The sequence below is a fragment of the Polistes fuscatus genome, unplaced genomic scaffold (assembly GCF_010416935.1).
Source record: "Polistes fuscatus isolate 324 unplaced genomic scaffold, CU_Pfus_HIC Scaffold14, whole genome shotgun sequence".
Classification (NCBI taxonomy): Eukaryota; Metazoa; Arthropoda; class Insecta; order Hymenoptera; family Vespidae; genus Polistes; species Polistes fuscatus.
Window position 1 is genome coordinate 1,908,867 of NW_025113042.1, and position 12,507 is coordinate 1,921,373.

Sequence of the window (12,507 nt, forward strand, 5' to 3'; positions counted from 1 at the left end):
AGGTGGTGGAGGAGGCAAGCTTGGTGCGTCAGAGCCTGCAGTGAGCCCGGCAGTGAGGCGAAACGTTGGGCTCCGCGCGGGAGTCTCGTGGCCGCCCGCTTTTCTTTCAGTCGGGGTGCCTTTTTCCATTACACCCGACCCCCTTCTTCTTCTTCTTCTTCTTTTTCTTCTTCTTCTTCTTCTTCTTCTACTTCTATTTCTTCTACTTTTTCTTCTTCTAATTCTTCTACTTTTGCTACTATCACTACATCTATTACTATCTACTACAACAATTATTACTTCTTCTTATTCTTCTTCTTCTTCTTCTTCTTCTTATTCTTATTTTTCTTCTGCTACTACTACTACTACTACTACTACTACTACTACTACTACTACTACTGCTACTGCTACTATTATTATTAGTACTATTATTACTGTCACTGCTCGATCATAAAAAACAAACAAAAAAATATAATAATAATCGGTGTCAACACACTCATGACAATTATTCTTCTTTACTGCTAAATACTATTACTAACTGCTACTATTACTATTACTATTACTATTACTATTACTACGATCACCCAGGACGACGAAATTATAGTAACAACCGCAACAAAAAACAAGCAGAACCACAAGAACAACAGCAACAACAAATAACAACAACTATCAACTACTACAACAACAACAATAATCGTGACAAGGACTCGTAGGCATCAGCGTCCTCCCCAAGGCACGCACGCACGCATGCACGCATGCACGCATGCACGCACGCACGCACGCACGCATACAAGCACGAATTTCTTCTTCTTAAATCTTTCTCTCTTTTTTTATTCTTGTTATACCTGTTCTTTTTCTACTTTCGCTTTTTTTATTTATTTCAACATGTCCATCGAGATTTAACACGAATGTAAAGAGAGAAAACAAGGAAGAAAGAAAGAAAGAAAGAAAGTGAATGTATGAAATGAGTGAATGATCACTATCGTCGATCATCTATCTACTTTTCTCTCTCTCTCTTTTCTTTTTCTCTTTCTCTCTTTCCTTCTTTCTCTTTCTCTCTTTCTTTCTTTCTTTCTTTCTTTCTAATTTTCTACTTCTCTTTTTCTCTATCAATCTTTCTTTCTATTTCTATTTCTCTCTCTTTCTCTTTCTCTTTCTCTTTTTTTTTGTCTTTCTTTTTCTTTTTCTTTTTCTCTCTCCTCTCCCGTTTTCGTAGTAAAGGTGAAACAAACGTGTGCTTACGGTTAGGCCGCGTTGACCTCGAGGACCGGTCGGAATACGATCGAATCCTCTAAAAGTGTCGAAGCGAGCGTAGACACAAGGGCTTCTCGTCTTCCCTTTTCATTTCATTTCATTTCATTTGATTTATACAAATTTTCTTATTTTTCTTCCTTCTCTCGTATTGATAACCGAGAGGGAAGGAAATCATCGAGTTGGTTTTTCCGAAGAAGAGAAAGAAAAGAAAGAGAGAGAGAGAGAGAGAAAGAAAGAGAGAAAGAAAGAGAGAAAGAAAGGCGTGGAGGAAAAGAAATTAGATAAGTTTTGAATGCTAATAATATAATCGGTGTGATTAGAAATCATTTGGAAAGGAGGAAGGATCGTGTGCAGGTGACGGACCTTTTTTTCGTGAGAGGGGGAGGAGGTGGTGGTGGTGGTGGTGGAGGAGGAGGAGGACGAAGAGGGTAAAGGAGAAGGAGGAGGAGGAGGAGAAGAAGAAGAAGAAGAGGTGGAGAAGGAGAAGAAGGAAGGAGGTGGAGGTGGAGGAGGAGGAGGAGGTGGTGGTTGATGGTGAAAGAGGGGGAATAGAGCTCCAAAGGGGTGAGGTAAAGGTGGGTGGGTGCATTCGGTGGTGCAGACGGCGTGCGGCGTCGTGTGTTGCCTCTCTTACCCCGCGATCTCTCTCACGCACCGCCAATGCGGCTGAGATCGCGCGATCCCATTGGCCGACATCGTGCCGTGGTGTCAGCGATGGGTACGTCCAGGTTCGACGCTCCTGCTTGACCAAGAACGTCCTGCGGAATCCCTCGCGTCGCGTCCTTCCATCCTCGAAACGTTTTTTTAACTACTAACTTTGCGAACGTGGAGCAAAGCAAATTTCTTAAGGAAGAAAAAGTGGATGGATTTTTATGTGTATATGTATATGTATATATATATATATTTTTTTTTTTTTTGGATCCATAAATAATACATAAATACGTTTATGTACGTGTGTATATATATATGTGCATATGCATATCGTAATATTACCAGAGAGAAACGTTGTGTGTGTGTGTGTGCGTGTTCAGTGTCATCCATCTCGTCGTCTCCGTTTTCGCGTCTTCGTTCTTCCTTTCTTCTTTTCCGTGTTCCGTGTTATATTACAAGGTACAGGAATCTAATATTCTTCACGACTTAAATGCATCCTCTCTTCTGCACCACCAACCGTAAGAAGAACTCAGCCCAAGGTCGTTGATACCTTGCAACGATGACTATCGCTACGACCAATACGACGACTAGGACAACTTATCTCATGGTGTACCTTTTCACGAATAAGTTTGCCTGCCACCCCTCCACCCCCTTTTCGTTTCTTTTCTTCCTTTCTTTTTTCTTTTTTGTTAAACATCAAATAACTAGCTAAGGATCTTATTTAGATTTCTTCTTATACTTCTTCCTCTTTTTCTCATTCTCGTTCACTCCAGTTCCTCTTGTCCGAGGTGAACTTAACGTTTGTACGTGATATTAACGTAACATCGTTCCTTCAAATTGAAATTGCTTTTCTTCCATTTCCTTTTCTATTTTTTCATTTGTTTTGTTTAGTTTTGTTTTGTTTTTCGTGAGATAACACGTGGCACACTTTCTTTTCCCCTCCCCCCCACGATTATTTCTATTTTCTCCAAATTATTCTCTCAATCTATTTTTCCTCTATCCTATGTTTGGAACGTATCTCACATCGTTATTTCGTGGATGTAAACCGTTAGAAGGCGACCTGTAGAGTTTGGATCGAGCGTTGCCAAACACGCGGCTTCTCACCCTCTTGATAAGATCATCAGTGGTTGTGGTCACTTCATTAGAAATTTCTAAGATCCTTTAACGTTCAATCTATCAATTTATTTATCTATCAATCTGTCTATCCAACTATTTATCTATCTATCTATCTATCTATCTATCTGTCTATCTACATTGATTTATTAAAATAAAAAATCCGTCTTCTTCATTTCCTCGTTCATCAACGAACGGTCTAATCTTTCGCTCGTTCAAAGGGGGTCGAAGAGGATCACTGAAAAGGGGTGGTTGGTATGAATGCGAGATTAAGTGTGTCAGTGGGACGATAGCCGAGGTTTTAGTGAATGTAAACGCGTTTTCTCTGCGTGCTTGCGCTTGCTTGCTTGCTTGCTTGCTTGCTTGCTTGCTTGCTTGCTTGCCTGCTTGCCTGCGTGTCTTCCTTGTGTTTGTTTTTTCTTTCTTTCTTTCTTTCTTTTCTTCTTTTTTTCTTTTACTTTTTCCAATTAATTTATTTCCAATTATTATCTTCGTTCTGTTATCCTTTTTCGTTTTTTCGTTCTTTCTTTTTCCGATTTTTTTAATTACACGAACGAACAAAAGGAGGAGTTAAATAAATCGAATCCTTTTGCTTCGAGTTATCACATTGAATTGTATCTATGTGAAAAACAAGGAGAAAGATAATAGACTTAGAAGAGGGGGGTGATTGGAAAATCGGAAAATTTGTTTGTTCATCGTTCGTTCGTTCGTTCGTTCGTTTATTCGTACGATAATTTCCACGAAATATTTGTTTCATTTTTTGGTGCTTAGTATCATACGAGAAGGTCGTTATCGTGCCGGTTTTAAAATCTAAAGGATTACGCTCGGAATCCTGGACTCTTGTTGTTGTTGGTTTTTCGTTGCTGGGATAAAGAAGTTAAAAAAGGAAAATAAAGAGGAAGAAATAAGTAAAAATATAGTGCAGTGCGTATATCTACAATTTACCTGTTTTCTCTCTTCTCCTCCCCTTGCCACGTCATGCATGACCGGTGAAAGTTCGCTTCAACGAGTGCATTGATCTACTGAAGTTAAGAGGTAAGAGAGAGAGAGAGAGAGAAAGAGAGTATACGTGTCTGATATATGCGTGCGTGTGTGTGTGTGTGTTTGTGTGTGTGAGGAATGATTGAAATAACAAAGAAATATTAAATCAAACGAATTAGAAACGAAACAATACAACGAATTTTTGTGCATTGATTAATTTAAAATGGAAGAACTTATGTTTTTTGTTCTCAAATTTCATGCCCAAATTAGAAATAAATTAATTCAACGTAAACGAAGATGAAAATAATGTCTCATCGATTAATTTATTTTTTATTTTATTATTAATACTTTAATTATTCAATTAACGCGCGAGGACGTAGTGAAATGTTTTTTATATTATACGACATATGTAAAAATATAAATAAATTAATTCAAGGAAAAAATGAGAGAGAGAAGATGGATCATTGAATGATTAATTAGTATGCAATTATGCAATTGAGAAAAAACGCGTAATAAAATTTGTTCTATAATAGTCGATTATTGTAATTTGTGCGTGTTTTTTCTCGTATCGTTTTATATTTATTATTTTTCCTCTTCTCTTCCTCATGTTTCATCATTTAACGTGTCTGTTTATACCGGGGGGAACGTTTTAGCGAGGAAGTATATGTCATCAAAGTAATTTCATTCTCGTCGATCAGAGTTCTCCGTCTCCTTCTATGTCTATGTCTATGTCTATGTTTCCCTTTTAGTATTTCAATCTTCGTACTTAAGTAAAGGACTAGATTTGAAAATGAGGATTTGCATTTGTAGTTGGTGTATTATATATTATGGGTAAAACTCTCGTGTATTACTGTATTTATCGCGTCGTTAATCATGAGAAACCGTACGTGATAATGTTATAATGTTTGCAGTTTATAATGGAAACCCGCGTTTCATCTTATTAGTTCTCGATTACTTCGCTAAACTTATTTTGTTTTCGTTATGATATAAGTGACAGTGAGTAAGAGTAAGAGTAAAGGGGAAATATTAGAAGAAAAAAATAGAATTGGATAAAAATATACGTCGTTTGGATGTTTAAAATAAAAAGAAAAAGAATATTTTTTAAACTCTTGCTTTTTTTTTTTTGTTTTTTTATTTCTAATTTTCTTTTAATATCTACGATAAAAATCGTGAATTTTCGAGAATTCCCCTTCAGCGTTGACTTTTTTTCCTCGGTGCGTTCCTCCTCGACAAAGGAGATCGATTTACGTCGACCCAGAACTATTTTTAATGCCGTAGTGAAACGGATTAATTTCGTGCGGTTTCTGTTCCGTAGTCGGATTCCTTCTCTCGTCGTCAGGCTCCTTACTTTTCGGGATAAGGTCTTGCACATTTAATGAAACGATTCAGCAAAGAAAGCTTTTCGTTTCAACATGCATTTAGTTCGACCCGGGAGTCTCTTCTTCTTTTAATAAATCTTTGCAGTAAAATGAGAAAGATATATTATTATTATTATTATTATTTTTTTTTTTTCTTTTCTTTTCTTTTGTGTTTTTTTCTTCTTCTTCTTTATATTTTGTGCCTCGATTATTTACCACAGTGGATACGCCCGAGTTAACAAAATAATACAAATTTATTTATTTTCGAATTTATTTGATAATATTTTAATATAGAAATAAATCATAAAATTCATATTTTTCCCTACTTTTTTTTCCTCGACGATTTATTGTTAACTAAATTTTTATAATTATCGACACATTTGTACTCTCAGCAGATTTAAAACGAACAATAACTTTTGTTTAATTTTCTTCTTTACGGATAGATTTTGGTGTTAAAGATACACGTAACCCAGATTTTGTATCGCGTACACACCCACGTATTTGTTCTTAACGAGATTAATCTGTTCTTTTGAATAAATCGTTGCACCAGAAAGAGAGAGAGAGATTCCTCTTTTTTTTATTCATTAGTTATGTATTTTTAAATGTTATATCAAGAAACTTTGTTGTGTACTCGATAAATTAGACAGAAATTTGTATCGTGGATACGTTTAACCTGGATTTATTGGTATACATATAATATAACACCTACGTGTTTGCTCTTAACACTATATATATAAACCTATCTCATGCGTGATCAAATAATCGTATTCTGTAATTTATAATAATACGGTAATATGTATAAAATAATTTATTTCTAAGTAAAAGAAAAAATGTTCTTTGCCACGTTCAAAATTGGCTTAAATTTTTATATTAATTAAATTAATATAATATTATAATTTTTAATACAATTTTATAAAAATAATATATATATACATAATATTTTTATAAATAATATATATATAATATTTATATATAATATTTTATATTAATAATATTAAATTAATTTAATATAATATTTTAATAATTATTATATATAATATTTTATATTAATAATATTAAATTAATTTAATATAATATTTTAATAATTACTATATATAATATTTTATATTAATAATATTAAATTAATTTAATATAATATTTTATATATTAAAATTACGTTGTCGTTGTTTGTTTTTTTTTTTTCATTAAAACGATCATTTGACCGTTTACGATAGCAATAGATATTATACATGAAGGTTGGTTTAGTGTTAACAAGAATACCCGAATATTATAGGGGGATATTAGAGGGATATTATATCGTGTCAATTTATAGTGATTTTCAAGATAAATCGATATCATACACACGTACATACTCGCGCACATACACCAGTCGATAATCGTGGTTCTTTGCGTCGTTTGACACACGAGCATGAGTATTTAGTTTATATATAGAACGTGTGAACCTCGCACTATAAACGGGGATGGATAACTTTACGGTCGATCTAATAATTTAGAAGCTGGTCAATTTGCGAAGGCTACTGGCTGCCATCTACGAAATTCAACTTTCCACTTTGCGATCGGTGTCAACGAGAATGAGTAAGGGTTGTTTTGTACTGTAATAAATAATACAAATAATATTCATTCCATTTTGTTATATTGATTCGTTAAAGAGCTAGTACGATTGTTTATCGCAATTTTGTACCTTTATTTCGAATTTCTTTATAGAAGAAAAATTGTTAATATCGATTTGCCAGGGCTGGGTTAACATATTTCTAATTTTTCAAAGGATTACGGTTTGTTAATAAGTAATAAAAATAATAATAATAATAATAATAATAGTTACTGAAATTGTTTTCTTCATCGTACAAAAAGAAGTCTAACGAAAGTTTTTACATTTTTCTAATTTCTCGAGAGAACGAAAGTTAAAAATCAGGTTGCCTTTTTTTTTTATTTGATTATCTTATTTTATTGAAATATCGTAATGGTTTTTGTTCTTTTTTTATATATGCACGTATTAAATATTTCGTTGGAAATAGAATAGAATTATTTTTCTGACGAGTAGTAACGTGCAGTATCTCCATCGTTTTAAGAATAAACTTTTATATTAAATTATTATTTAAGAAATAATATGGAAGTTATCGATTTATGCAAAAATTGGTTCGTGTTAAAGGGCATTCTGATAACTCGCAGGAGTTCGCAGGGTGAACGTGCTTAATTCAGAAAATAATATTACGTGAAATCTAAATGAATGTTTCGAATTAATTCGAGTTTTTAATCACCTGCCGAGAGTTTATCGATAACAAAATTATTTTTCTTTGATAAAACAAAATCTTTAGTGCGTTACGCTTCTTTATTACTTTATTTTATTTTAATATTTCCATTTTTCAACGATAAAACGAAGTGTGTGTCGGTCATTAATAATAAGAAAAAGATTAAGATCGGCGTGTTAATTTTTTCTTTTTTCTTTTCTCTTTTTTCCTTTTCTTTTTCTTTTTAATTTAGACCAAAGCAAATCGCGCTATTTTTATTATTACGCTGCGTGTAATTGAATAGGGATGAAAAGCCAACAGGTTGTAACAAATTATTCCCCGTACGGTTTCGTTAAAATCTTTATTATACCGTTAACGATTATAGCCGCGTGCAGCAACGGCATCGTGCGTTTTGGATACGATTGCGAAAAAAAAGAGAAAAAAAAAAAAAAAAGAAAAGAAAAGAATTGCATATTTTCTTTTTTCTTTCCCTTTATACCATTTTTCTAACTTTCGCATTATCAGCTGCGATAAAATGCAAACGAGATGATATAAAACCAATAATCGTTTGCAACCACCTCCCCCCTCCCCCATTATGTCTGAAGTAGCCAAACGATAAGGATTCATTAGAAAACTATATAATGATTCGTTGAAATTAAAGAAAAAAGAAGATCAATTTTTCAACACAATAAAAACAACGAATATATTTATGCACGCGTAAGTACTCGATTAATGACATCGAATAAATTAACGATATAAATTTGAATAAAATTATTAAAATTATACTCCCATACATTCACTTTTTCCAAATTTCATTTATATTTATTACCTTTTTTTCTTGTTGTTGTTATTATTATCAATATATAATTTACATAACGAAAATTAATTTTGATTATATCCTATTACAGGATACAATGTAAATTCGTTTTGTAATATTAATATTATTACGATGAAATTCAATATAAATTTCTATGAGATATTTATTCATATAAAAATGAAAAGAAAAAAGGAAAAAGATTAACGATATAAATTTGAATAAAATTATAAAAATAATACTCCCATACACGCACTTTTTCCAAATTTCATTTATATTTATTACCTTTTTTTTCTTGTTGTTATTATTATCATCAATATATAATTTACATAACGAAAGTTAATTTTGATTATATCGTATTACACGATACAATGGAAATTCAATATAAACTTCTATGAGATATTTATTCAAATAAAAACAAAAAGAAAAAGAAGAAAAAAAATCATGTAACATCGTTTAAAGTGTCTTAACAGATGGTATGGATGGTTAAATTTGTTTGTAATATTAATATTATTACGATAAAATTCAATATAAACTTCTATGAGATATTTATTCAAATAAAAACGAAAAGAAAAAAAGAAAAAAAAAGAAAAAAAAATCATGTAACATCGTTTAAAGTGTCTTAACAGATGTTATGGATGGTTAAATGAAGCCACGTAAACACTTTACAAAAAGCTCTTACTTATTTTAGTAAATAAACATAGCACTCTCGGTCTGCAGCGGGATCGATTGAGGTCAGTACGCGTAGAAACTCATGTCAGTAAGGTCGACGACGGTTCGACGATGATCTGATTCTGGATTGCTTCGAAGGAAGCCCAGAAGAAGAGACGACACGATCTTTTGAGTCACGTTTGCCGCGTCCTCGGAGCAGAGAAATCTATCGTCAAAGTAAAAAAAAAAGGGTCGATGTTAAAAAGAAGGGAGTTCGAAGGTCGAGAGGATAGGACGAACAGAAAATACATGTTACGTGTATGTATGTATACGTGTGAATGTATATCTGCATTATTACTTGTGTATGTGTATGTGTGAATGTATAGGTGGACCGGAAAGTAATGTTTCTCAGCATGCCAAAATTTAATCATTTGTCAGTTTATTGTGTATTTAAAAGTAGTGCCGAAGACATTTTAAATTTCAAGTGACTTATTTAGTTTTGAATAATTAAATCTCAAATTTATTTATTTTTGTAATTTTTTGTTTTTTAATGTAAAAAAACGACATTACTTTCCGGTCCTCCTAATATATCTGCATTATTACGTGTGTATGTAATATGTGTGAATGTATATCTGCATTATTACGTGTGTATGTGTATGTGTATGTGTGAATGTATAGGTGGACCGGAAAGTAATGTTTCTCAGCATGCCAATGTTTAATCATTTGTCAGTTTATTGTGTATTTCAAAGTAGTGCCGAAGACATATTAAATTTCAAGTGACTTATTTAGTTGTGACTAATTAAATCTCCAATTTGTTTCTTTTTTTGTAAATTTTTTGTTTTTTAATGTAAAAAACGACATTACTTTCCGGTCCTCCTAATATATCTGCATTATTACGTGTGTATGTAATATGTGTGAATGTATATCTGCATTATTACGTGTGTATGTGTATGTGTACGTGTGAATGTATAGGTGGACCGGAAAGTAATGTTTCTCAGCATGCCAAAATTTAATCATTTGTCAGTTTATTGTGTACTTCAAAGTAGTGCCAAAAACATTTTAAATTTCAAGTGACTTATTTAGTTGTGAATAATTAAATCTCAAATTTGTTTTTCTTTCTTTTTTTGTAAATTTTTTGTTTTTTAATGTATAAAAACGACATTACTTTCCGGTTCCCTAATATATCTGCATTATTACGTGTGTATGTGTATATGTGAATGTATATCTGCATTATGTGTACGTGTGAATGTATATCTGCATTATTACGTGTGTATGTATCTGTATATTTCTGTTTGTGTAAACATTTACGAACGTATGACTAAATGGATGATCTTGTGTTTGCGTATATATGTGTGTGAGAGAGAGAGAGAGGGAGAGAGAGAGAGAGAGAAAGAAGACAACTAAAAGCATAATAAAAAAAAAAAAAAGAAATCATACTACCGAACAGCAACGGGATAATTTCTTTGAAAGAGCACAGAGAAACGCAGGTGACGTAAATCGAGACGGCGGCGTATCGGCGAGAGAAAGCTTCGAGGAAGCTAAAGGAGGAGGAGGAGGAGAAGGAGGAGAAGGAGGGGGAGGAGGAGGTGGTGGCGGAAGAGGAAAAGGAAGAGGAAGACGTAAAGTGGCGTAAAAGAAGGAAGAGAAGAAGAAGGTCGACTTGGGCCGAACTTTTTCATAGAAGAAGAAGGAGCAATAGCAAAAGCAAAAGCAAAAGCAAAAGCAAAAGCAAAAGCAAAAGTAGAAGCAAAAGCAAAAGTAGAAGCAAAAGCAAAAGTAGAAGCGATAGCACCGGCAATAACGGCAGCTTGACGAAGAAAAGGTGGTGGTGGACGAGGGGGTCCAGGAGGGGGAGGGAGAGGAGGTTGATGCGCGGGTGGAGGAGAAGAAGAAGAATAGGAAGGAACTCTTGGTGCGTGTTATTTGTGCAGATATCGTCGAAGATAGAAAAAATGTCAAAGGGAAAAGGGCTGGGAATTCGATAGGAAAAATATATTTATTATTATTGTGCGTGATTCAAATTTCCATATATATATATATATATATATATTTAGGATATATAAAATATATTCAAATATATATATATACTTATTTATAAAAATAAATTTGACCGCGTCGCGCGCAGAGTGTGAAATCGTAAGTTGTTATAGAAAAAGTGTTAAATAATATAATTTTAACGAGAAGGTTATTATATAATTAAAAGGAGTGATTAAAAGGAGTGATTCGTTGGGCCTTTTAAAAGGCTGTGAAGATATCAAGGAGGATTAGATGGTGGAGGTGCTCGAGGGCCTGGCTCTGGAGGCAACGGGGCCGTGCAGGGCACCTCGCACCTATCCAGGGCCGGGCAAGCTAGCGGCCCAAATAAGCGTCGCTTCTATCGTCGACGCTGATATTTTATTGAGACTCGTCTTCCCTCGTTGCTTATTGGAGCCCAAGAAGGGCTCCTTAGTTCGGAGCGAGGCTGGCGAGCGCAATGTGGCAAAGCGGCGGCATTGGCGCCCATGCGGCGAACAATCCGTGGATGAAGTTGATGGGCATCGTCCACAAGGAAAGGAGACATCACGATTCGGGTTCAGTTGCCGCCGCTGCATCCGGGGTTCAGGGATCGGCTACCACTGGGAGCAACGATCGCACCCTCAATCAGTGAGTCTTTCATATTTTATTATTTTAGTTGGATATTTTATTTGGATTATTATTATTATTATAACCGATATATATATATATTAAATCTTTTATTATAATTCCATAGTTCATAGGCTTGCGTTATAGGAAGGAAGGGTGGGGCTTGGGTGGGGTGGGGTTTTTTATGTTTCATTTTTTTTTTTATTTAACAAAATTTTACCGAAACATCACGTAAATGTTGCGTCTAATATCGAGAATTCGAAGATCCTTTCTGTGTGTGCTATTTTTTCTCTACTTTTTTCTTTTTTTTTTTTAAAGAGAATACGTCAGAGACTTGACGTTCGTAGTTGCTTCCTCTTTTTTTTTTTCTTTTTTTCTTTCTTCTTTACTTTCCATCTTTAATTAAAGCAGTGGTGTATATCTTATCGCAATAGGCCTGCGCGCCAGATACAACAACTCGTTCTTTCCGTTCCGAAAGTCCGACGTTGAAATTAACATCACCGATTAAAGCTACGACCAAGGTATAAAATCCTCGTGGTATACCTTGTTGTTATGTAAAATAGTATACACGTGTATATGTGTATACCGTATATATAAATATATATATGTGTTTGTTAGCCGGCCCTTTTACTCACACTTACGAGTCATAGAATTTTTCGGCACTGCTGCTGTTACTGTTGGCTGCTGCTGTTGTTGCTGATGTTGCATCGCGAAACGTGCATAATATTAACGATTCGCGGAAGCAATTTTCCCCCATTTGACTTCCGCGCTAATTATACTTAGGTATACTATTTTTTGTTGTTGTTGTTTAAAGTTTCTTTTATAACTACTCGGTACTCTAAAACTTTAAGGATTA

The 12,507-nt window shown here is 33.8% G+C and overlaps 1 protein-coding gene across 16 annotated transcripts in view; it reads left to right on the plus strand.

Moving 5' to 3' along the window:
* Positions 1-17: 17 nt before the first annotated feature.
* The window catches only part of LOC122514084 (potassium voltage-gated channel protein Shaker), a 172,705-nt gene continuing 160,215 nt past the window's right edge, over positions 18-12,507 (plus strand). For 4 of the 16 annotated variants that reach the window (XR_006302935.1, XM_043630726.1, XM_043630740.1 and 1 more), the window contains exons 1-3: positions 3,701-4,032; positions 10,500-11,036; positions 11,155-11,672. Coding sequence is in view for 15 of the 16 variants with exons in the window: in XM_043630726.1 (XP_043486661.1) it covers positions 11,503-11,672 (170 nt within the window). In the remaining variant the exon portion in view is untranslated. The other 12 variants (XM_043630723.1, XM_043630720.1, XM_043630724.1 and 9 more) reach the window with 12 other exon arrangements.